The 25,684-nt window shown below is 41.9% G+C and overlaps 2 protein-coding genes across 14 annotated transcripts; one reads left to right on the forward strand and one right to left on the reverse strand.

Moving 5' to 3' along the window:
* On the reverse strand, positions 1–20,056 carry ACAD8 (acyl-CoA dehydrogenase family member 8). 5 transcript variants are annotated; one of them, XM_013062141.2, is made up of 12 exons: positions 19,825–19,929; positions 18,944–19,031; positions 13,895–13,995; positions 13,289–13,458; positions 12,404–12,513; positions 11,915–11,991; positions 11,376–11,513; positions 10,370–10,505; positions 10,177–10,274; positions 9,691–9,843; positions 8,914–9,058; positions 1–2,471 (listed from the first exon to the last, which is right to left on the reverse strand). In XM_013062141.2, exons 3-12 carry the CDS (start codon positions 13,925–13,927, stop codon positions 2,419–2,421), a joined length of 1,113 nt encoding a protein of 370 aa, XP_012917595.1. In that variant the 5' UTR covers positions 13,928–13,995; positions 18,944–19,031; positions 19,825–19,929; the 3' UTR covers positions 1–2,418. The 5 variants fall into 5 exon arrangements, with proteins under 5 accessions (XP_012917595.1, XP_004764017.1, XP_004764016.1 ...); XM_004763960.3 differs by lacking the exon at positions 18,944–19,031 and having other exon boundaries at positions 8,914–9,016; positions 19,825–20,056; XM_004763959.3 differs by lacking the exon at positions 18,944–19,031 and having other exon boundaries at positions 19,825–20,056.
* On the forward strand, positions 19,541–25,277 carry THYN1 (thymocyte nuclear protein 1). Of its 9 annotated transcripts, none has more exons than XM_013062148.2 (9): positions 19,541–19,691; positions 20,418–20,545; positions 22,211–22,392; positions 23,198–23,266; positions 23,422–23,481; positions 23,611–23,703; positions 24,268–24,363; positions 24,599–24,749; positions 25,080–25,277. In XM_013062148.2, exons 2-9 carry the CDS (start codon positions 20,503–20,505, stop codon positions 25,124–25,126), a joined length of 741 nt encoding a protein of 246 aa, XP_012917602.1. In that variant the 5' UTR covers positions 19,541–19,691; positions 20,418–20,502; the 3' UTR covers positions 25,127–25,277. The 9 variants fall into 9 exon arrangements, with proteins under 9 accessions (XP_012917602.1, XP_044936265.1, XP_012917601.1 ...); XM_013062147.2 differs by lacking the exon at positions 19,541–19,691 and adding an exon at positions 20,105–20,226; XM_013062144.2 differs by lacking the exon at positions 19,541–19,691 and adding an exon at positions 20,121–20,307.
* The last annotated feature ends 407 nt before the right edge of the window (positions 25,278–25,684 follow it).

A 25,684-nucleotide genomic window follows, 5' to 3' on the forward strand; every position in this document is an offset into this window, starting at 1 on the left:
TTTGAGTGCTTAATGTACTCTATTCAAAGCCATTTATTTGGATTCTTTCGCTTGATTCACCAACCACCCTATGAGGCAGAGATCCTTATTATCTCCATTTTATACATAAGGGAACAGGCACAGAGAGTTTAGGTGTTTTTTTCTTAAAGTCACATGGTTAGTGAGCAAAGCTAGCAATCAAATCCAGATATGGGAGCCTGAATCCATAGTTCAGTCTCTTAACTGAACAGAAACATTGTTAGTTGCTGTTTTCATCACGGTTGTTACTCAATTCAACTCAGATCAATTTAACAGAATTATCTTAAGTAAATACTCATGCAAGGAGCTCCTTGTGAAAATCATGAGATATAGGAGATAATCTGCAGAAAAGTACTTTGAAGAAGTGTTTTTAAAATAAAAGTATAACCAGATAAGCACTAAAGCAAATAAGTAAATAAGATACTTCTAATTTACTGAATCTATAAAAGATGAAAATTTTAATGGGTGACCTAAACATTCTTCTGTTTAAATGGACATATAATCAGAGCAATCAGATTTCCCCCTGTATAGTAACTGTATGAGTTATTACAAGGGGAGATAGTTTAAAGAAATTATGAAGCCAACTTGGAAATCCAATTTTCATTGAGGCCATCATGTAGAGCCACAACACTACTTGTGCCCCAGTGTACTTAGTAAATGTGTTTGTTTCTGCTACCACATACTGAATTTATGTTATCTAATTTCTAGCCTTCCAGGCCTGTAAGTCCATCCAAGTTAAGTTGTGTTTGCTTATCCGTGTATATCCTGCACGTAACATAGCACCTGGCACAGGTTGTTCCTTAAGACATATTTGTTCTGCTCCTTTTGGCTTCATCTATGGAACAGCAAAATAAACAGTGATAGAAATTAGCTTGAAATGTCCCTAACTTCTTGTCACAGAGGTCAAGTCCCTTGCTAGGCTGCCGGGAAACTGAACTCTGAATAGTAATGATGGGTGTGACAGTGTGGGTTGCATTTGTAGTAATAGCATTTCATCATTCTCTTATGAGGGACACAAATAGAAAGACATTAATACAACACCTATTTTTGCTTCAAATCTGAACAGAAGCATTAGAAGTAAATGCCAGAAAGCAGCCCAATTACCAGGGAGACCCTCATGTTCCATGTTCCACAGCAAACATTCTAAGCATGGGTCTGTATCTGCTCACTTCTCCTCTTTTCTTTACCTTTCAAGCTTGAGCTCAATTTCCTCAGACCTTAATTACTTCCAGAACCTACAGACTGGACATGCCTTATCTTGTCTTTCCCTACTCATGTTCATTCTGCATGTGCATTCCAAGAACGTTTTTACCGACAAATTATCTCAACATATCTTCATTAAAAACCTTCTCAGTTTCTCCAATTAGGAGATAAAACCCACACTTTGGTTTTCATAACTCTCCATCCAGATTCAACTTACATTTTCTTTCCATCCCAAGCCAAGCCCAAAGCACAACACAACAAAGTTGCAAACAGGTCCCATACAAATTCTGTACTTTTCCTGCTCCTGGTTCCTTCCTGTCTAAAACTGACTTTCTTGGTTCTCTTTATGTATTACACATTTTCATAAAAGTTTGATTTTAATTTCTACCTTGTTTATGAATCCCTTCCAACTTTATCACTTTTGCCAGGTCACTCTCTCTTCTATATGCCTATCATTTCCTTAAACTCACATAGAAAGAAATTATGCTCAAAGTACTTATCAGAAAGGGTTACAGAAACTTAAATACTATTCTTAGACCACATGTTTCTAAAAAAGAAAACAACAAATATTCAGAGTTTCAAATAACTTCAGCCCTTGATATTCAGAAAGTGTACAAGTGCAGATATACCCTAAATCACACCTAGGAGTAAGGTTTCCCAAATACTCACTTTATCATTACTTACATTCATAGGAGTACTACAAAGGAAATGCAACCCACAGAAACCTTCTGCATCTTTAGTAGAGCATAAGAAAAGATAGGAGGACATTTTTTGTCCATTTCTCCTTTCCCACACCTTTGCTTTATCATCAGGAAAAACCCTCAGTGGAAGTGCTCAGATCCCTGGAAGAGGGATTCAGTGAACCACCAAATGCAGACAGATCAGGATAACATGGATCCAAAAAAGGACTCTGACTTGGTGATGAGTCTTCACTGGTCACCTTTTTTCATTAGGAGTCCTCTTGTTGTTGGAGTGTCTTGTTGTTGTCTTCTTGTAACATTCTCAATCAGGGCAACTCCTCTAGTTCTGCTGAGGACTCTGTCCCATTCCTATAGCTGCTGCTGCTTCCACCACTTTGGGTCCACCTAGAAAAGCTGAGCCCTTCAGTCTCATCCATGATTCATCTGTAACTTAACAGTCCACATGAAACATTCGGGTTGTGCATTAACCATCACGTGCGAACATCAAGTCTGGGTACTACTCCTGAAACAGGCTTCGAGAGATCAGCATCCTCATCACTTCATTGCTACCTGCAAGAGGGAGGAAGAATGAAGGATTTAGTTGCAGCAAAGTCTGAGAGCTTGGTAAAGCTTAAACCAAGGTGTTCCAAGCCTCATTCAGGGCAGTAGCAGCTCTAACCACAACTGTTGCTTGAGCCCTGAGTGGGATGGATTATCACAGACTTCTCTGCAAAGTACAGAAAAATGTCGGGAAGTAAGGAATGAATCTACCCTTTAGAAACACCTCTCCTGGGACAGGGGAAGACAGCCAAGTAGGAAAATGCTGAGCTCACCTCCTCCCATGGATACACTAAGGCTCCCACTATGTACGGCACAGCTCACTCTGTGAACCTAAACTCTAGCAGAACAGCTATTCCATAGCTAAAGATATAAAGAAAAAGTCACATGAGAAGGCTGAAGGAGTAGAGACGATTGGGAACCAAACCCACAGCACAGTGACCCACAAGCAGGAGCACAAGATCCACAAGCTAGTATGTGGAGGTCCTTCCTGAGGAGTGAGAAGTTCAAGTCCCACAGCAGACAGCCCCTGCCCTGGAGATCTTCACTGGGAAGAGGAGGCCCCATACTGTCTGGCTTTGAAAATCAGTGGAGCTTAACTTAGGAGAGCCAGAGGGCTACAGGAAACTGAGACACTACTCATAAAGGGCCCACACACAGTATCAGTCAGTCATTCAGAGCCCAGCACAGAGGCAGCAGTTTGAAAAGCTCTTGGGTCACACAGGAGGGAGGTTTAATGACTAATTTTCAGCTGTGTGCCAGAGGGGCAGGGATCTGTAGGAACTTTCTCTGGGAATGGAAATGTTAGCAGGTGCTATTTTTCTTGTACTCCTACAGCTTAGTTAGCCAGATGCTTTGGAAGCAAGATCTGACACCCACTCTACCTTGCTAGCACTGCTTGTCCCACCCTGGCATTTGCCTGCAGATCTTTTGGGCTCAACACACTCAACTCAGCACACTTCCCTCCAATCAGGTACTAACCACCATACCTGGCAGGCAACCTCAGTGGGGACCACTGCCCGCCCCCACCCAAAGTCACTGCTGCCCACTAACACACCCCCAAGACTCACAGGTAGGCCTTGTAGCCAGCTACCAGCATGCCCACAGTAGTCACAGCCCAGACACAACAGGACAACACATGCAGACCACATAGGGAACACCCTGGGAGTGCCTGGTTCTAGAGACCAGGAGGGATTGCACTACCGAGCCTCCAAGATAGATGCCTTCCATACAGGGCATTACTTTCAGGACCAGGAGAGTCTGACTTACCTGATACACAAAAACAAAAATGAGGAGAAAAGAATATTCTCCATATGAAAGAACAACACCTCAGAAAAAAGAAATGAACAAAATAGAGATACGGAATTTACTTGATAAAGTTTCAAAATAATGGTCATAAAGATGCTCAGAGGCCTTGAGAGAGGAGTAGTCTAATTTAGTGAAAATTTCAGCAAAGAGACACAAAACATAAAACAAAAAACAGTTGCAGAGTATAGTAACTAAAATGAAAAAATACACTATAGGGAATCAACAGCAGATTACAGGATGCAGAATGGATCAGCAATCTGGAAGACAGAGTAGAATAAAGCACCACGCTGAGCAGCAAAAAGAAAAAAAAGAATTTTAAAAAAGGATAGGTTAAGGGACCTCTGGGACAACATGAATTATACTAACATTTGCACTATTGGGGTCCCTGAAGGAGAAGAGAGAAAGAGGCAGAAAACTTATTTAAAGAAATCATGGCTGAAAACTTCCCTACTCTGGGGGGAAAAAAGAGACATCTCATTTCTAGAAGCAGAGAGAGTCTCAGACAAGATAAACTAGGAGAGCCATACCACGATATGTTTGTGTGTGTGTGTGTGTGTGTATGGTAAAATTACATATAAAGAGAACTCTTATAAGCAAATAGTTATGTACAAGGGAAAACACCCATAAAGCTATGAGCTGATTCTTTTCAGCAGAAATTTTGTGGCCAGAAGAAAGCAACATGATGTTATTCAAAATGCTGAAAGGAAAAAACCCTATAATCAAGAATAGTCTACCTTACAAGGATAGATAAAGAGTTTTCCAGACAGGGGTACCTAGGTGGCTCATCTGTTAAACGTCCAACTCTTGATTTCGACTCAGGTCATTTTCGCAGGGTTGTAAGATTGAGTCTTACAATAGGCTCTGTGCTCAGCACAGAGTCTGCTTGTCCCTCTCCTTCTGCTCCTTCCCCGTTTGGGTGCTCTCTCTCTTTCTCTTAAATAAATAAACAAATAAATAAATAATTAAAATCTTTAAAAAAAGTTTCCCAGGCAAACAAAAGTTAATGGAGCTCATCATCACTATACCAACTTCACAAGAAGTGTTAAGGGACTTATTTTAAGTTGAAAAGAAAAGGCAATAACTAGGAGTAAGCAACTTATTAAAAAAAATTTTCACAGGAAAAGCAACATTTAACATAGGTAGTGGATCAATCACTTATAAAGCTAGTATGAAGGTCAAAAGAAAAGAAAAAGTAATTTTAAAATCACTTATTTATAGAAAATTAGTTAAGAGGCTCATAAAATATGATGTCAAATACATAAAATGGGAGGGTCCTAAAAATGTGGTCCTATTACGTGTTTGAATTTAAGCAACCATCACTTAAAATAGACTGCTATATAATAGGGTGTTATATATGAACTTCATGGTAACCACATATGAAAAACCTGTAAGAGATGTACAAAAAATAAAGAGAAAGGAACCCAAGCGTAACACTAAGGTAAGTCATCAATCACAAGGGAAGACAGCAAGAAAAGAAAAAAGAAACTGAATAAAAACCACCAGACAACAATTAACAAAATGGCAGTAAGCACGCATCTAACAGTATCACCTTTCCTTTAAATGTAAATACTTCAATCAAAAGACAAAGGGTGACTGAATGGGTAAAAACAAAACAAAACAAAACACAAGGCCCAGATATATGTTACCTACAAGAGACTGACTCCAGACCTAAAAACAAATACAAACTGAAGGGGAGGGGATGGAAAAAGATATTTAAAAAAAAATTTTTTTTTAATTTATTTGACAGAGAGAGAGATCACAAGTAGGCAGAGAGGCAGGCAGAGGGGGAGAGGGAAGCACCCCCCCCACCCCCGGCCCAGCTGAGCAGAGAGCCCAATGTGGGGCTTGATCCCAGGACCCTGTGATCATGACCTGAGCCAAAGGCAGAGGCCTAACCCATTGAGCCACCCAGGTGCCCCAGAAAAAGATATTCTAAGTGAAGGAAAATTTTTTAACAAGCTAAGGTAGCAATATTTATATCAGGCAAAACAGATTTTAAAACAAAGACTATAACAAAACATAAAGAAGGTAATTACATAATGATAAAAGGATTGATCCAACAAGAGGATATAATGATTATAAATATCTGCACACCCAATCCAAAGCCCTAAGTATATAGAGCAAATACTAACAGATATAAAGAGAGAAACTTACAGTAATATAATAATAGTAGGAAACTTTAACACCCCACTTACATCAATGGACAGATCACCCAGACAGAAAATCAGTAAGCAAACAGTGGCTTTGAATGGCATGTTAGAACAGACAGGACATTAGGACTTCACAGATATATACAGAACATATCCAAAAATGTCAGAATACACATCCTGTTCAGGTGCACTTGGAAGTGCACATTCTCTAAGGTCACATGTAAGGAGACCACAGAACAACTCTCAATACATTTAAGAAGACTGAAATCATATTAAGTGTTTTTTTCAACCACAATGGTATAAAACTTGAAATCAATTACAGGAAAAAAATGGTAAAAACACAAGGAAGCTAAACAACATGCTATTAAATAGCAAATGGGTCAAAAAAGAAATCAAACAGGAAATAAAAAGATACCATGAGAGAAATGAAAGTGGAAAGACAAGTTCCAAATCTCTGGGACATAGCAAAAGCAGTCTAACAAGCAAGTTTATAGTGATATAGGCGTTCTTCAAGAAATAAAAACTGGGGCAACTGAGTGGTACAGTCGGTAAAGTTAGGGACATGAGTTCAAGCCCCACATTGGGGGTGGAGCCTACTTAAAAAAAAGAAAAAAACAAGAAAAATCTCAAATGTACAATCTAACTATACACCTGAAGGAATTAGAAAAAAAGAACAAACAAACCCAAAGTTCGCAGAAGGAGGAAATAATAAAGCTCAGGGTGAAATAAATGAAACAGAGACTAAAAAAACAACAGAAAAGTTCAGTGAAACCAAGAGCAGGTTCTTTGGAAAGATACACAAAATTGATAAATCTTTAGCCAGACTTAAAAAAAGAGAGAGAGAGAGAGAGAGAAGTCAAATGAGTAAAATCAGAAATGAAAGAGAAGTTACAACCAATACCACAAAAACATAAAGGATTATAAGAGGCCACCATGAAAAATGATATACCAAAATGAGAAATAGACAGCCTAGAAGAAAGAAACAGATAAATCCTTAGAAACATACACTTTTCCAAGACTGAAACAAAAAATCTGAACAGACTGATTATGAGTACAAAGTTAAACTGGCAATCAAAAAACTCTGAACCAGGAAAAGACCAGGACTGGACAGCCACAGAGGGGAATTCTACCAAACATTTAAAGAAGAGTTAATATATTTCCTTCTCAAACTATTTCAACTGTTTAATTACTGTGTTTGCCCTCCTGAAACTATATAATATTGTATGGCAACTATATTTCACATTAAAAAATATGTACCCACAAAAACACAGAAAAAGCCCCAAAGGACATTTTCTGGATTTACATATAAAAGGAATCCAAAATATTAATTCTGAATATGGAAACATGAATTTTATTTTACTTTTCCTATATTTTATAAGCTTTCAACAATAAATATATCAATTTCTTCTGTAATCAGAAAAGTAAATTTTAAGAGGACAAAAATATTTTCCCTGAAAGATCAACTTCTTGCTTCATTTTTTTTTTAAGATTTTATTTATTTATTTGACAGAGATCACAAGTAGGCAGAGTCGCAGGGAGAGAGAGAGCAGGAAGCAGGCTCCCTGCTGAGTAGAGACGCTGGGCTCTATCCCAGGACCCTGAGATCATGACCTGAGCCAAAGGCAGAGGCTTTAACCCACTGAGCACTCAGGTGCCCCCTTCTTGCTTCATTTTATAGTGGCTTTTAATGCAAAGAGAGATATGAACCTCCATGAAAAATAAGTAATCACATATCTCAAATAAAATCAAATCTAAAACTGCAGATTTATCCTATTACAAAGTCCACAATGAAACAAAGTGAGACTAGAGCCCCAAATTTTCTGTAAGCGGATGATGGCATGGCCTCAAATAAATGTACCTGGCTTTCACCATTTCTTCTTTACCTACTAAACTTGTCATTCCTAAATGCAGGGTAGGGAAATAACTTTACAAGTAAACACAAAAAAGCCTATGGGGAACTTGAGCACCAGTGACTGAGCTCACTGACATTATTCCAGGGATGAGATCTGTAGAACAAAGCAAGTCTAACTTTTAGAAGCCTGTGATTCGGATGTAACATGTCTCAGAATGTGGTTCCCAGATACCCAGCAGCAGTCTGACTTGAAAAACTTAATAGGGATGCAAAATGCTCAAGCCTAAGACCCACTGGCTCAGTACCTCTGGGTGTGGAGCCCAGCAATCTGTTTTCACAAGCCCTCTGAAAGATTCTGGCACCTCCTCAGGTTCAAGAATGCTTTGAAAATGACAGAGACACCAATGCCCTCAGGTCTTTCCTGTGCCTCTTTGGAAGCAGCCCCACACTGCATCACTGAAGGTCACTTAGATAAGCTTTTGCCCCACCTGGCTCCTACCACATAACTAACCCTAACCACATAACCACTTCCTACGCCAACTGAGAGAGGAGTCATGCAGTTTTAAAACATCCCCACTTTGTGTGGAGAGAGGAAAAGGCCAATGCTCTGAACCAGCCTCCAGCAGTTCACACATTTTCCAGCCCATTCCAGTCTATGATTGCCAAGAAAAATACCCATATGATTTAGTTAACTGAAAAATCCATTAGCAATATTGATAGAGTATTGTCAATTTATAGAGGTTGCCTGTGATCCAATCAGCTCACATCTGCCCTGTACAGAAGTTTTGAGATCCCTGAGAAACAAGTACTTTATAAAAGAGTTATTGTTGAAGTTTTCAAAATGCTTTCCCACATATTATCTGAATTTGAGTGTTCTCTAAAATTTGCAGAGGAAAAAAAGCAGAAATGGAGTGATTTGATAGCTTACTCATGGTGACAAAGCAGAGCCTCTGGACTCCCAAGCTAGTGCTCTGTATGGCATCCACAAACACCTCCAGAGCGGGGTCAGGAGAAAGAGGAAGGAGAAAGGCAAAAGACAACAGGGCCTGATGGAACCCTCAGAACCAGTCAGCATGGGGACAGACAGGCTGGGAAAAGTGGTGATCCTATAAGCATTCTGGAGAACAGCTCTGGCAATTTTTACCTTCTAGGATTTGATGGACCCTGGAGTCCCGCACATACTGCTGAACAGCATAGTCCTTCAGGTAGCCATAGCCTCCATGCATCTGTAAAGCCTGGTTGCAGATCTTCAGGGAGACAGGGATTAGACATCTTTGACTGGGGGAAGACTGTGGAACATAAGGCTTTTCTTTCTACCCCAGCCCCTAATCTGGCAGTCTGCTGTAAACTAATATGAGGAAGAACAACCTACAGATAACGAGCCAAGCCCAAAGAGGGGCTCCATATTCTGTGTGGTTAGATGACATGGAAAGTTTACCTACTAAACTTGTCAGTTCCCACCAGGCAAGCAACTCAGAGAGCTCTGCCTTTCTTACTTTATTATCTGTAGGGGACAAGCCTCCCACAAGCACTTTGAATGGGATCATGTGAACTTCCTATGATGCCATCTAGTGACAATGTAGCCTCATGTGGAAATAGTTCTGCCCTTGACATTTTAAGCACAGCCTAGTGCTAAATTTGAGCAAGAGGCATGGGGCTGCCCCAAACCTTCTTCCGAAGGTAGTGTCTCGTCTAGAACACAACAGAATGACAGTGACAGGATTGAGTGTGTAATGGCACAGAGCAGGTAAAAAGTCAGTTCTGAGAGCTCCCAAGCAGGCCTCTCATGAGTTCATTTATATCCTTACGCCCCAAGGTGATCTTTGCAGCACCCCAGGAGTAGACTAATGGTTCTTAATATCCCTGGACCTAGTAGTGGCCCCTTGTCCACCCAAGACAGCCAGAGGGCATCAGCACGCACAGCAAAGCATTCATCCGTAGCGAAGAGCTTGGCCATGGAGCACAGGGCCACTGCATCTTCCCGCTCCTCTTGGAGAGCCACTGCTGCGTTGCGGATTATCAGCCGTGAGGCCACCAGTCTTGTTGCCATATCAGCCAGTTTGAATTGCAGGTACTACAGCAACAGGGGAGAAGAGAACCGGACAAGATACACAGGCTTAGACCAGCACTGATCCGGGACCCTCTATAAGACATCTCTCATGAGGTCCCTTTTCTAACTGACCCCAAGCTTCAAAGACCCTGCCTCTTCTACAAAGAAAATGTACTGCCATGTGAGTTCCAAGCCTACTTTCCTCCTGAAAGATTATTGATAAAATCAGAACACAAGTTCTAAGATGGGGGCAGAACTTCAGTGAAAACTCATAGCCTCACCCTCCAAGAGAATATCGGCCATAGAGCAGGTCTCTTGCAGCATGGAAAGCAGATTCAGGGGCCTCTGGGAAATTACCTGGTTATTGGCCAGAGGTTCTCCAAACTGCTTCCGAACACTGAGGTGGTCTCGGGTGAGGATGACTGAGGCATGAGCAGCTCCTAGAGAGCAGGAAGCTGGAAAGGAAGAATGTGAACATTTCAACTGAGCCAGGACAGTGCTGCCTGCCCCACCCTGGCAGCCTCCCTGCCCCATCCCGCTGTATTCTCACCAACATTGATCCTCCCTCCATTCAGTCCTTTCATGGCAATGATGAAGCCCTGTCCTTCATTTCCAATTCTGTTGGCAACAGGCACTGCACAATCTTCAAAGATCACGGCGCGGGTTGGCTGTGAATTCCACCCCACCTGGCAAAAATCAGGGGCTCAGGTCATGGTCTCAGGGTCCTGGGATGGAGCCCTGCATCAGGCTCTCTGCTCAGCAGGGAGCCTGCTTCCCTCTGTGTCTCTGCCTGCCTCTCTGCCTGCTTGTGATCTCTCTCTCTGTCTCTGTCAAATAAATAAATAAAATCTTTTTTTTTAAAAAAGGAGAAGTATAGTTAGGGGTCATTTCATTACCTGACTTCTCCCCTAGAATCCTAACTGTAACAGTACATAGTAGGGGGAGATGAGTATTCTGGTCCCCTGACCTAACAAGTCTGAATGGGTCTCATCTTCTCATCTTCCCACAAGCTACAGCTATGGAATCATACATCTACTATTCATGGTCTGGCTATGGGATTGCTAGGTCCTAGGACTGTCTTTTCAAAGCACTTGTGGAAATACTCTCCCTTTTTATTACCGAAACACAATTATCTCCAATGAGTTTTCTTTTATTTTTATTTAAAGATGAAAAGTAGCCCATATGCTTTTCATCCCTAAGACTTATAGTCACCACCAGATCTGTAAGTATTTCTTCCTGGGATAAAAGAATGTGCCAAAATAAGAAGCTGGATAAGAAATACAGGCCAAAAGTGAAGGTGGGACAGATGTCCGAGAAATCTCTCACGCTGATCAGCTTACTGAGGCACTCTGCCATGGTGCCAGAGGTGTGATCCTTCAGCCATGCCCTAGTCTATTCTATATGCTCCTGTTGAAATCCTAATAGAAGCAACTGTGTCCAAGTCAAGTTAGCAAATATGTTACCTATATCCTAAAACAGAACAGAGGTTGGTCTGACAGGTGCCAGACTCTTGAATTGTTTGAACTTGCCTTATTTTGTGTCCAAGAGCCACTCACCTTTTTTTCCTTCTTGCCAAAGCTGAGGCCAGGGGTTCCTTTCTCCACAATTATACAGGAGATGCCTTTGGGGCCTGGTCCTCCTGTTCGGCATATGACCACATAGATGTCTGATTCACCTCCACCACTGATGAAGGCCTGGGGGTTGGAGAGGGGGTGTACAGGGTTAAGGAAACACATCCGTCCCTGGAGCCTAACACCCGGGAAAACAATCAGAGTCCTCCTGACAGTAAGACACCAAGAGGCATGATGGTACAGAGGGGTAAAGGAGGAGTAAAAAGAACCTGTGCTGACTGGGGAATTGGGAATCTAGCTGATGAGACTATAAAAAGGACAGACAAAAATGAGCAGGATTATCTGGACTCAGATCAGAAAATTGAGAAAGTAAAGGTAAATAAAGGTAAACAGGTCAGAGGTTCTCTACCCAATGTGTAAAACTCCTAGGAAATACTAATTTGTAGATAGCAAGGATCCAGGTGATGTCAGCAGAAAGATGGAAACAATCTCCAAGGTGTTCTGTAAGGTGGGCATGCTGGTACCTTGGAGCCATTGAGGATGTAATGATCTCCTTGTCGTTTCGCTGAGGTCAAAAGGGAGGCAGCATCACTGCCACTTCCTGAGGCAGGGATCAAAAGGAAGCAGAGAAGGTGGGGGAGAAAGTCAGTGACGGTAAGGGGGCCCCAGCACAGTTCCACTTCCAAGGAAATCTTCCCTTATAACCAACAGCTCAGTGTTTCATACTTCAACATGCAGATAGCCAGAGGAACTCTCCGTATTTGGTGAAAACTGTGGACAGCAATTAGACCATTTTCCATCTCCCAACACACTGAATACAAGGAGGCTCCCATGTGCAGCCTGGAGAGACTCTGCCCTAGAGCACTCTTAGGCTTGTGAGAACAGGCCATGGGAATGTGTTACTCTGCAACCCAGCGTCGTGGCAGATGTGTGTCAGTGGGATGAGAGAGTGCTCCGTGATTTCACCTGAGCAGCACCCCCACTACGTCTTGCTGGTGGTGTGGCAAACCCACCTGGTTCAGTGAGGCAATAGGAAGCAAACTTCTCCATGGTACAGAGCGGTGGGCAAAATTTGTGCCTCTGTTCCTCATTTCCAAAGGTATCAATCATCCAGGCACACATGCTGATATACCAAGAAGAAAAGACAATGATAGAGCTCATATGGAGAAAAGGAAATCTGAGGGGGGAAGGGAAGGGGCAAGAGAAGACAAGCAGCCAAGCAGGAAGAGAGAGTGGGAAGAGGAAAGTCACCACCAAGAAGATTCAACTTTAAAGGAAAGGCCTGGTTAAAACATATTCATGGAACCTGTACTACCCAGAGATAAGCAGGGCCAAAGTGTTTCTCACTTGGATGTCCATGCTATTTTTAGGTTAAATGAGTTCCCTAAAAACCAAAGAGTTATATGTACTTAGATAAATTCCTAGGGGGATTCATCTCTGGGTTGAGAAAGATGGGAACAGGGCCCTGACCACTCTCCTGGAGAAGTCTGTTTGTTTCCAGCTCAATCTAGGATTTGTTAGAAGGCAGACAGACCTCATTTGCTAAGCAACATACAAATAAGATGACAGATTCAAGTCTGAGAGGCAGCAGCAGACCTAGAATGAACTTTTTCTTTTTTTGAAACAGAGAGTGAGTGAGTGCATGTGCTCAGGAGTAAGGGGGGGGTGGGGAGTAGAGATAGAGGAAGAGCGAGAGAATCCCAAACAGGCTCCATGCACAGTGTGGAGTCCGACACGGGGCTCAATCCCACAACCCTGAGATCATGACCTTTTATAGTCTGGTTCCTCAACAGCAATCAACTTGAAAAGATGAACTTTTCCCTATTTATCTGAAATTTCCCAGTCAACCTGATGACCTGATGAGTACTTCATTGTGCTCATCAAGCTCTGGCACTCACTTGTGGATGCTTATATAGGCTGTGGTGCTGGTGCAGCCTGTCGCCAAGGCCTCAAAGATGACAGATGTATCGAGCCGTGACAGTCCAGACCCACCTACATCTGTTCGTACATAGACTCCCCCAAAGCCGAGCTGAGCAGCTTTCCGCATTGCATCCACTGGGAACAACTCCTACATACAAAAAGAGAACAGGGTCATCAGTAAGGGGTTCATAGACGAACTTTTCTTCAAAAGGCACAATGAGGGATTAAGAGGTTTGCATTTGGGAGTGTGTATATCCTACCTTAACTCAACAGGCTATTTGTTATCTATAGTAGCAGTTAAAATACATTCTATAAGCACTGGTTTTCTAGCATTAAAGTTCCTTTTAATCATCAACAGAACTGCCTTGGTTTTAAGAGTATACAAATCTATGTACAATTAAAAAAATAAACAAAAAACTAGTCCCTACAAGATGAGGGAAAGAATCACATTACCACTACTCTCATTTGCATTAAGAGCTGTGCAAGGGGAATAAACACAGAACAGTCAGGACTACAAGGGGACGAAGACAGGGTCACTACAGGGGGCATTTGCTGGAATGTCTAGCCACAAGGAAAACTCCCACCTTCTGGTCCCACTCTGCCATATTTGGAGCCATCTCCCGGGTAGCAAAGTCAAAGGCCACTTTCTGAAATTCTTTCTGCTCTTCATTCAGTCCCACGGAAGCTGTGGGTAAGATTGCATATACTCAGTGCCAGGACAGGGGTCAGGGAAGAGTAGTGCCAATATCAAGGGGCGTGAAGTTGAGACAGGGAACATGCTATAGCATTTCTCATATGCAGTATAACCTTTAACATCCATAGAATGTCCTTGCCCACCATTAATATATTATATATGATCTGTTGATAATATCTGATATACTATCTCTTTTCCCTTCTTCTTTCCTCCCCAGTGGATCGGCTGGCTTCATTTACCTCCCAATTGCTTATTCTTTCGGTACTCTTATTTATCTCTTCCTCTTCATAAGTCCACATTAAAAAAAAATAGTAAACATACACTGACCCTCAAATTATAGTAAACATTTTTTTTCCTTTAGAATGTCCTACCTTTTCTGTATTAGTATCCTGGGAAAATCTGTCCTATCTGTGAATCTGGATAGCTGTCTGTTTCAACATATCCATTTTAAAAGATCAAGAGGGGGCACCTGGGTGGCTCGGTTGGTTAAGCATCTGCCTTTGGCTCAGGTCATGTTCCCAGGGTCCTGGGATCGAGCCCCATGTCAGGCTCCCTGCTCAGTGGGAGCCTGTTTCTCCCTCTCCTCCTGGCTTATGCTCTCTCTTCCTATTTCTGTTCTCTCTCTCTCTCAAATAAACAAATTAAAAAAAAAAAAGTCAATAGGAAAAGGAAGATATGTGTACTTTGGTTTACCTTCAAATTAAGGGAAAGATCTTCTAATAAGGCTATGCATTTGGCAAATCCCAGACATTCACTGATAACATTGATGATGAAAAAAAAAGTCTTCAGTGTTGAAAACAGGGTTAAGGCCCTACTATATCTGTTTTTAGCCAATGGATTTAGCATTCTCAGAACATTTTCTATCATAAACTATCAGTGATGTGACTTTGGGTAATTCCTTCACTTTTGGGCTTAAGATACTTAAAAGCTAAGGACAGAGAATTGACATCAACAAATAACACAGTGTGGCCTCATTAGGAGAAGTTTCTTTAGAACTTTAAACACCTAATAAAAGACTACACCAAAGTAGTCCTTTATCAGAGGTGATGTTCTTCAGGAGAAAGAGAACTATTTCTACTAATATAAACCGAATGACTACCAATTCACAGTATCATTACTTCATACATTTTCTTTAAATAGCCAGTTCCCCAAATGACACGAACACTATTTTTTACAGATTAAAAAAAAAAAAAAACTGCAGAGAGTAAGATCACACTGAATTAGAAAGCAGACATCAAAGTCAACTAGCTAATTAAGTAAGGTATAAAATATTTTTCTTATTCTGCAGTGATGCAGACTTCCAGTTAGCAGCAGGCCAGAGCTGAAAGTAAACAGCCTAGGCAAATCTCCCGTGAAAACCACCTTTTGGCAATAGTGTAGCCAATTCAGAAAAGATGGGACCACAAATCCAGGGAATCTGCATCAGGATCAGCAACATACACAGAGTGACTCAGACTTATGTTGTTCATATTTATGTCTCTTTTGTTGTCTCTTACTATTGTCACTTTGAAAGGACAACCTGCCGCAGGTGTGTAAGAAAAAATAGAGTGTATGCCTATACTTTTCCAAGCGAAGCCTTGAGGTACAATATAGGGCGGAAAGAAGAAGTGCAAGGCTCTGTATTACCTACTGAGGTTTCATCCTTTAGTGCTAAATATGTGGTCATTATGAGGTGATGCTAAAGAGCATTAAAGTAAGACTATGGAGCCACAATTAATAAGAATTTATTTCAGTGCCTAATAGTGATGCATAATCCTTCCATTAGAGAAGAAGAGCAGGCTGCAGAGTCAGTTTCTTTAGGGCAGACATAAGCAGCAGTAATGGCTGGCTATGTGAGCCAGGAAAAAGCAGTCGGTCTGTATTGGAGAATCTCAGAAAGGAATACTTATAAGGATTAGAGATTAGGCTACTTTGAGAAACCTGGATAGAGCAGAAATTTATGTTGGTTGTTACTCACAGGAATATGGTTAGGAATAAACAATTCATGGTTCCTGACTGAGAGGTCATTCATTTGTTTGCAGAAGTCTTGCAGAAATGCTCTTGTAGATCATAGCTTAAAGACCATTCACAAAAGAATATTTATTGAATGTCTACTACGGAACAGTACTGGGGTTACAAAAATGAATATAGTCCATTTACACAAAGCATAACATAAATGGTGATAATGTAAATCTTATAGTATAAAGAGAAGTGCTACAGAATTTCAGTCCCAGCAAAGAGCTCAATAAACATTTACTATTATTTTTATTAGAGTAAAACAAGTAGGTCAAGAAACAAAATGTTTTAAGAAATAGGTTTGAATTGTATCCTAAATAAATATTAGGGATCAACTGTATGAAAATCTTGTGTGCAAGTATATACAACATAATTACACATTTTTGAAATACAATATCCAACCCACTTTTTGATAAAGGAATGCCAATAAAATGAGAGCACTACTTGGCAGAAAAAAGCGGAAAAGGCAAGTTAAAAAGCAAATTATACGTAAGAAAGCATGGTAACTAAGTAAAAACATCTCAGTTCCCAGAATACATTAAAAACAAACAAAATAAAAACCAGACTTAAGGAAGTTGGACAGAGTTACTAGCAGAGTTCGAGAAGCCAACACATAGTAAAATGTAAAATGGCAAAGCTAAATAGAAAAAGGGCATGGAGCTCCTGAGTGGCTCAGTCCATTAAGCATGTGACTTGATTTCGACTCAGGTCATGGTCTCAGGGTCATGAGATCCAGCCTGGGTTGAGCTCTGCCCTTGGAGCGGAGTTTGCTTAAGATTTTCACTTTCCCAGATGCAGATAAAGGGGAACCCTCTTACACTGTTGCCTGGAATGCAAGCTGGTGCAGCCACTCTGGTAAACAGTATAGAGATTCCTCAAAAAGTTGAAAATAGAGCTACCCTATGACCCAGCAATTCCACTACTGGGTATTTACCCCAAAAATACAAATGTAGTGATTCAAAAGGGAACCTGTACCCCAATGTTTATAGCAGCAATGTCTGCAATAGCTAAACTATGGAGAGAGCCCAGATGTCCATCCACAGATAGATGTGGTGTATACACATATACAATGCAACGCTACTCACCTACACACACACACAAAATCTTGCCATTTGCAACAATGTGGGTGGAACTAAAGGGTATTATGCAAAGTGAAATAAGTCAATCAGAGAAAGACAATTATCATATCTTCTGATATGTGGAATTTAAGAACCAAAGGATCATAGGGAAGACAGGAAAAAAATAAAACCAGAGGAAATCAGAGAGGGAGACAAACTATAAGAAACTCTTAATCATAGGAAATAAACTGAGGGTTGCTCCATGGGAGGGACATGGGGGAATGGGGTAACTGGGTGATGGATTAAGGAGGCATGTGATGCAATAAGCATTGGGTGTTATGTATGTAAGACTGACCTCTACCTATGAAACTAATAATACATTATTTGTTAATTAATTAAATTTAAGTTAAAATTTTTTTTTGCCCTTCTCCGCTCCCGCTCCCCCACTGCCACATGCCTGTACATGCACACACACACTCACTATCTCAGGGAGGGGAAAAAAAAAGGAAGGAAAGTGGGCCCAAATGAGATGAGGAAACCCCTGATTGTATAACAACCTAAGTGTAAGCAACAGGCAAAAACAAATAACTAAAGAACATAATCTTAAATGCATCCAAAGTAGAAACCTCACTAGAGAATCAACAGTTCTATTTGAGAACCTTGGAGTTTCAAAGAATGCTTGTGACACTGCAGCAAAGTGTAGTGGAAGAACACTAGACAAGCCATCAGGTGTTTGAGCTCTGGTTCTGAAGTTATTAAATGTATTAAATGTACAACTTTCAGTAAGTCAAGTACCTCAGTCCACTTCAGTTATCCCATTGTAAAATGAGGCGGCTGCATTAGACACTGAGTAAATTTCCTCATCTGTAGGATGAGGGAAGTATACATAATGAATATGTATACCACATAATAAGTAAAATACAAATCATAATTCTCTTAAAAATCATTTTTCACTTATTAAAATATGCAATGAAACAAATGTTTGTCAATCACTCCCATTAACTTTATATTCTAGTATGTAGAATGATACACTGAAAGGGTAAGTTTCCTTTCATTTTACTAATTAAGAGGTACTTTATTTTAAAAAGGTGTAAAGGTGGGGCACCTGGGTGGCTCAGTGGGTTAAAGGCTCTGCCTTCGGCTCAGGTCATGATCCCGGAGTCCTGGGATCAGGCTTCGGGCTGCGCATCAGGCTCTCTGCTCAGCAGGGAGCATGCTTCCTCCTCTCTCTCTGCCTACTTGTGATCTCGGTCTGTCAAATAAATAAATAAAATCTTTAAAAAAATAAAATAAAATAAAAAGGTGTAAAGGTACCTCATGGGCTCAACCTACACAAGCAGCTGCTAGAAATACTGTAGCCCATGTAACCTATTTGTTATTTAGTATTTAATATTAACCTATTAAATATTTAATGTATTTGTTACCAGAACAACTCCTTATTTGCATTGTTATCAGCAAGGGTGACCTTGTTTACCTAACTAAGTCCAATTGCTAGAACAGGCAGCACCGTGTGAAGGAGTTTTAGGACAGGGAGAGGAAAACGGTATTCTATCCTAGTGTATGTCATAGATCTGGGTGTCAATCAAAGGGATTCATACCAAATCTGTTATAAAGAAAAGTGACACTTATTAAAAAGATTTTTTTTTCCAGAAGACAAAAACACGATTATGTAATGGTCAGAGTCACAAAGTCGCCGGTTATTCCTGGTGGGGCTAGGCTCACCATCACTCCCCCATACTCGCATCCAAATTATTTGCCCGGTGTCTGAAGACATTCAGGTCTGTCAACTCTGGGTAGTTTCCCATTTTCAGTAGTAATTATTTTTCAACGGGAATTTCAACACTAAAAGTGTTTTGTAACTATAGGTGCTAAGTCACAAAATTTACCTGAACAAATGTTGCATCACTTAAAGGAGCTTCGCTTCATCCACCACAACCAGCCCCAGCTATTTACATCTGTACTATCCTTTACCACCTAGGATGAAGACAAGACAAAACACCACCAGGAGTTTCTATGCACCCACCACTTATTTGAAAGTAGGGATAGTAACAGAATCTCCCTCAGAGTTGTGAGGTTCATCATAAAACCCTAAATGAATTTATTTATTATTAAACCTCATCAAGTAAACTTGTTATCAATGGTTTTATTTAGTTTATTCAAACCTGATATCAACTGTCTCTCTCTGCCTGCCTCTCCATCTACTTGTGATTTCTCTCTGTCAAATAAATAAAATAAATAAAAAAAATAAAAAAAAAAAAAAAAAAAAAAAAAAAAAAAAACTTGTTATCAAGAGGTTGATACTACCAAGTATGTTTGTGGAAGACCTGAACAATTAACAAATATCATCAGCAACCAAGACCAAGCAGTATTCTCCTATCTTCATTGGTCTTCAGAGGGCCCCCGTGACGTAGGCAGGAGGGAAGATAGGGTTAAAAAGCCAGAGGACCGCCTGCAGCACGTGTTTCCAACGCCAGGCTTCCCACCCACAAGTTTGGAGGTGGGTGAAAGAGTAGCAAACGAGGCCCATGGGCGCCACAGATGGAGACCGCAGAGAGCGAGGGCGGTCAGAGAAGCAATCCGGTGAACAAAATGGGGAGACCAGCCGGCGGGGAAAGCCCATTAGGGAACCGGCAGGTGAGCCTGGGGGTGGTGGCCCAGGTGACCGCCAGAGCGAGCCGAGGGTGACAAGCGCTCTGTGGGCGCTCAGACCACGGCACCCCCTGCCCGCCCAGGGACCGGACACTTGCACCAGAGGAGTGAGTCTTACGATCTATGCAGGAGACCAAGCTCCGGCGACCGCTCTTGGCGGGGGCCCGCAGAGCGCCGTGCAGGTAGTAGAAGCACCCTCTCAGCCGCCCGCAGCCGCTCCGCAACATAGTAGTAGCTCCTTCTCCAGCTAGAACCTGCACGCAGTGACCTGGGGCAGGGCACAGACCAGGCCCCGCAGTGTACCCTGGGCGCTGTAGTGCACCCAGCGCCCTCATGGCTCAGACTCAGCCGGGTCTATGCCAGAGCAGAACTACAACTCCCAGAGATCCCCAGGGCCGCGGCGCAAAAGTGCCTTGTGGTACTACTTAGCTCGGGTATTGGCGGGGGACTCAGTGCCGGCCTTCTGGAGCCTGGTTGGGGTTTTTCTGCGGAGTTGTGGGATCAGTGGCTCGGAAGAATGGTGAATGAATGAGAGAAAGATCAGGGAGAGAACCGATGAGACTTTAGCAGCAGGTTTTGTAAGATGGAAACGGGGTCGTAGGTAACGGAAGGATTTGAGGGGGCTCAAGGCCGGTTGCATCGGTGCTCCGCAAAAATCCCTCGGGGCTGAGACTCAGATTTCTCTCGTTGTCTCCATCTTGCTTTGCACAGGTTTCTGGGGGCAGATAACAGAGCTGCGTCTTGTTTTTCTCGGTTGATTTGGAATCCTCTGCTCTTCGACCCCCGCAGGGAAACCATGCCGAAACCCCGGAAGAGGCTCGGCGGGGCTGCGGGGCCAGGTGAGCTGCCCCTGAGCTGCAAAAAGGTAGCCCTGTAAAGAAAAGTTTCTCTAGGATCTGTATAATACTGTTCACTTTCAGGACACCTGGGTGGCTCAGTCGGTTGAGCGTGGGACTCCTGTTTTCGGCTCAGGTCATGAGCTTAGGGTGAGATGGAGCCCCACTTGGCTCCGTGCTCAGCGGGGAGGGTGCTTCTTTCCTCCCTCTCCCTCTGCTCATACCCAGGCTCTCACACACACTCTTCTTTTCTCTCAAATAAATAAATCTTCAAAAAAAAAAAAAATACTGTTCACTTTCAAATCCCTGCCTGTGGGGAGAATCCTTTGTGGATTGGTGTTTTATCCTTAACTGCCCTCCATCTTCTTTCCTCTTCCCACCAAGCTTATACCCAGAGCTGCTTCTGTTCACTGAAGCAGTAGTTGTTTGGTGTAGATACAGGGTGGCTTGTACAAAGGCAAAGAAAATACAGTTGTGCTCTCATGGAAAATGCAAACAGACATAAGTGAAAAGGGTCTTAGGAAACCATGGCTAAGGGTATGAGAGCAGGGAGGAACACCTTAAGAAGGAAGTGGAACTTGAGTCCATCCTTAAAAAAATGGGAAGGCTTTCCAAAGGCAAAGAAAGTGTGATGCCATTTTTAGATTCATGAGGACGAATGGAAGATGAACAGGAAAAAAACAACTGACGGTAGAGAAAGTGCTTTAGGACTGACTATAGTACATTGCGTTATTAACAACACATAATGGTGTTTGCAGTGTGCTTAACTCCAAAGGGACCACCTAAAAACTAGGCTACGGAGGATCAAACTACTTGACCTCTGTGAATGATACTTAATGAGAGCTAATGCAGGACCTGGGTAGTATGATACTACCTTCAGAGGTAGTAAGATATGGTCATGAAGTGTGGATTCAGATAGACCAGGGGACAGTTCCTGATTATACCGTTTACTGAAATGTGTAATCTGGACACATTTAGCAGATGAACAGAACATCTCATACATTATGTAGATTAACTGAGTTATTGTTAGGATAACAAATAGAGTTTATATAGTAAGAATTGAACAACTTAGCTATTGAGTGCCTACGACATTCCAGGCACTCTTGCTCTAATTCTCTTTGGAAAAAATCATCTTTGCCACGTCTTCGAAGTCCAGAATGAGCTATCTTATCCAACATCTCTTGGCACCCTCAAGGAGCAGGAGGCAGGCCAGAAAGTACAGTGAGCAAGCAAAAAAGAACCACAAGTTGGTGATAATAATCTTAGTACTGAGTATTTATTATAGTGTCAACCATTATTTAATCCCATTGTTTGCACTACCTTGTTTAATCTTCAAAATAAGTCTGTGGAGGAGGTGTTCGGTTTCCTTATTGGAGAGAGAGCCTCAGCAAAGGCACTTTCTACTTAGTAGAAACCAGGGACTCTGTCAGTCCTAACCCAAAACCATGAACACTATTTTTATCCCACTGAATGGATAATCCAGGAGATACCCTGTAAGGTGGGCATTCCTGCCCCATTTTTATAGATAAACTGAAGTACAGCAATTCAGTTGCTACTGCCAGTAACTGACAGAGGCAGGATTTGGATCCAGGTCTGACTCCAAAGAATGTGCTTTCCCCACACAGAGCATTACTTCTCACCAGTTTCTTCTTTTTGCTTCTACTGCAGACAATAAGGGGCCAGCAGGAAAACATACCAAGACTAAGAACCCAGCAGGGGCATTAGCTGCAATGGGTAACTCCAGCCCTGAGAAGACTTCAGCCTCTAAAAACTGTGGGAAGAATCTAAGCAGTTACTGGCTGATGAAGTCCGAGCCAGAAAGTCGACTAGAGAAAGGTGTCGATGTGAAGGTGAGACTAGATACCTCTCTAATCCCTTCAAGCTATTTTTTTTTAGGTGAGAAGTGAATATGGGACACCACAGGGTTCTATCACCAACTTCTTAGAAGGGTAGGGTTAGGGAATAGATTATAAGGAATAAAATCAGCAGTACTTACTACCATCAACTCTTTTGTGAATCCTTTATCTAGGGCAAGGGGTGGCAGACTTTTTTCTGTAGAAGGCCAGATAATAAATATTTTAGGTTTTGGGGTCTTATGGTTCCTGTTTCAGCTCTGTTGTTGTTGCAAGAAAATGGCTATGGGCAATAGGTAATCAGATGGTGTGGCTGTGCTCCAATAAAACTATTTACAAAGTCAGGCCTGGGCACAAAGCTGTAGTTTGCCAACCCCTGATCTGGGCAACGTTTCAAACTTAAGTTGCATTACTCTTGACACTTACCATACTCCTATGTATCTCTCTGGCAACAATTAGTATATATTCATTGAATTAATATAAATCAGCTTTAGTAACAGCCTGGAGAAAATAGAAATATATAATAGTTTAATGAGTGAAATACGAATAACCAATAGGTTATTTTATCATTTAAATTATCTATTCCACTAATCCTTTTAATTAGCAAGGATAACAAGATAATGCAATGCTAACTCTACATTTGCCCAATAGAAGTGGCTTCGTGTAACTACTTCCCAGTAAACTACAGACTTCCACTACAGCAAGTGGCACCCTCAACATAGGGGAAAAACCTTTTTACTTCCATATGCTACCAACTGGCCCCAAGACTGCTTAATGAATGAATTCATTTCCTGTTGCCTAGTTCAGCATTGAGGATCTTAAAGCAGAGCCCAAGCAGACAGCATGCTGGGATGGTGTTCGCAACTACCAGGTAAGAGGGTAAGAGCAAGCCCTGAGACCCAGGGTCAAAGAAATGCCTGAATCCCTTTTAGGACTTATTCAGTAGCAGAATCTCTTGGCCAGCATTGTTTTTTTCCAAGATCCCAAACTGTATATTCAAAACTATCTTAATTCCTCTGCATACAGTTTACAAATGGCCTGTGTTCTGGCCAGTGTCTGCATACCAGTCTGGGTGTCTCAGCAAAGGCAAGTATTGAATTGAATGGGGAAGAAACTGTAAGAGAAAAACTCATCCAATAAAGCAGACTTGATTCCGCTAATTGGTGCTTTCCACTGGGTGAGGAGGATAGTTGTTGTTTATTCTCTCCTGGGTAGGCCCGGAACTTCCTTCGAGCCATGAAGCTGGAGCAAGAAGCCTTCTTCTACCATAGCAACTGCAAAGAGCCAGGCATCGCAGGACTTGTGAAGGTTAGTTGTACAATAAGCATTAATCTTAATCCCTCTTCCTTCAAGGAGACTTACTCATATCGATATAAAGGAACACAGCTTAGATCTGTAACAAAAAAGAAATACTCTCCTTCCCATCCCTGATGTCACAAGAATATGGTAAAACCACCTTGGCCTTTTCCAGTACAGCAAGGACTGTAACAAGAGAAGCCTCAGTTCAGTCCCACTGGTACAGACTTCTCTTCATTCTCTGCCTCAGTCTTTCACTCAAAAAACAGGCCTGATGATGGCTCTTTCAAACCAGAAGTTATTAGAATAATATTAACTATAGGTGGAAAAACAGTGGTACCAATAATAACCTTTAATACGTGGTTTTAAAACCTACTTTCAAGATTTTTGTCAAAACAGGTCTGATTTCCTATGCTTGCTCTAGACTGTATTATTATTTCCAGATATAGTGGCTCTACAGCAAGGCAGAAGAGCTGAGTATGTACAGGGTCAGAAGAGAAAGTTGCACTTGAGTTAAAAATTGGCCATGGAGTTGACTGTACAGGCAAATGATTAGAGATTTGGTTTTGGTTTCAGATTGTGAAGGAGGCTTACCCAGATCACACACAGTTTGAGAAAAACAGTCCCTATTATGACCCATCCAGCAAAGAAGACAACCCTAAATGGTCCATGGTAAAGAGTACTTATTTTTCCTATTTCATGAGAGGAAAAGGATGGACAAAGCGAGGGAGGAAGGTGTGTGCTGTCTTTAGGTCAAGGTACACAGTCCAGCTCTTACACCCAAAAGAGGTTACCTGGCTTTGGGGATAAGAACAGAACACTGGCAGCTCTGCCCCTAAGAACCTCCCACAAGAAGCAAATAACACAGTAGACAGGAACTGCCTAAACATTCCTTTCTGTTATATAGGTGGATGTACAGTTTGTTCGGATGATGAAGCGTTACATTACTCTGGCTGAGCTCAAAACCCATTACCAAGCTCACAAAACCACTGGAGGCCCCTTAAAAGATATGGCTCTTTTCACTCGCCAGAGACTCTCAGTTCAAACCCTGACCCCAGGTAAGAGCAGGCCCTTTGCTTTATATTATCCACACACCAGGAGGACTCCGTGAACTCACATTTACTAGTGATTTAACTTGGGCACAGTATTAAACTTTTCTGAGTCTGTCTCCTCACCTGTCACACCCAGGGAGGAACTATGTCTGGAGTTACCCAATACTCCGTACCTATTACCCAGCAGTGCTTGGCACACAGTAAAACCCTCCATAAATAGTTTTTGAATGAATGACTACCTGCCTCAGTAACAATGTGAAGTGCCTGGCACGACTTTTCTATTCAAGAGGAGACATACCTAATGCATTTCTTTTTTTTTTTCCCCTTCTTTGGTAGAGGAGTTTTATTTTATTTTGAGCCTGGAGGAAAAGGAGCCAAGTTAACTGGGACACTGTTGCTGGAATGGGCAAGACATTACTCCAAAGAAGTCAAGTTTTTCTAAGACAAAAGAAGGTGGCTTGCGTGTTACGTTCACTTGGGGTTGTGTACGTAGATGGTTTTATGTACCTTTTCCAATAAAACATTAATATCCAAGATGGAAAGCTTTTCTTTTAAAATGGCACTGGACTAGACTACTCCCCTGCAGATCTTTCTGCCCCTCTCTAAGATGCAGGCTGACCTCCACCATCTTCCTTTACTGTAGCAAATACCAGGGTGCAGGGTTCAGTCTGTTACCACCTACTGAAACAAAATTTCATTTTTCTACACCAGCCCCACACCTGCCCCTGAAGTCATCTGGACTCCACAGGGGGGTAAACCATCAGCAGTTTCAGCACAGCTTGCCAGATGAGGGTACAGCTGGCATTCCTTTCTCAGCCTGTGCTGGTCTAAAATGGGCATTCATAAAACATCACTGTTCACCAGGGGGTACAGCCACAGTGAGGGCAGAGGTTGTGTTGGATCAAGGTGGGAGTCTATCTCCCCTTGGGTGTGAGTGGGGA

The sequence above is a fragment of the Mustela putorius genome, unplaced genomic scaffold (assembly GCF_011764305.1).
Source record: "Mustela putorius furo isolate JIRA1106 unplaced genomic scaffold, ASM1176430v1.1 tig00000460_pilon_pilon_pilon, whole genome shotgun sequence".
NCBI classification, from domain to species: domain Eukaryota; kingdom Metazoa; phylum Chordata; class Mammalia; order Carnivora; family Mustelidae; genus Mustela; species Mustela putorius.

Coding starts and splice junctions, on each gene's coding strand:
- ACAD8 (XM_004763959.3), bottom strand. CDS start 20,041: ATGAGGGCGCTGGGTGCACTACAGCGCCCAGGGTACACTGCGGGGCCT. Junction 11,514..11,914: donor ACATCCTCAATGGCTCCAAG/GTACCAGCATGC, acceptor TCCAACCCCCAG/GCCTTCATCAGTGGTGGAGG. Junction 2,472..8,913: donor GGTCCATCAAATCCTAGAAG/GTAAAAATTGCC, acceptor TCCCTCTTGCAG/GTAGCAATGAAGTGATGAGG.
- THYN1 (XM_013062144.2), top strand. CDS start 20,231: ATGAATGAGAGAAAGATCAGGGAGAGAACCGATGAGACTTTAGCAGCA. Junction 23,482..23,610: donor GTCTGGGTGTCTCAGCAAAG/GCAAGTATTGAA, acceptor TCTCCTGGGTAG/GCCCGGAACTTCCTTCGAGC. Junction 23,704..24,267: donor GCATCGCAGGACTTGTGAAG/GTTAGTTGTACA, acceptor TTTTGGTTTCAG/ATTGTGAAGGAGGCTTACCC.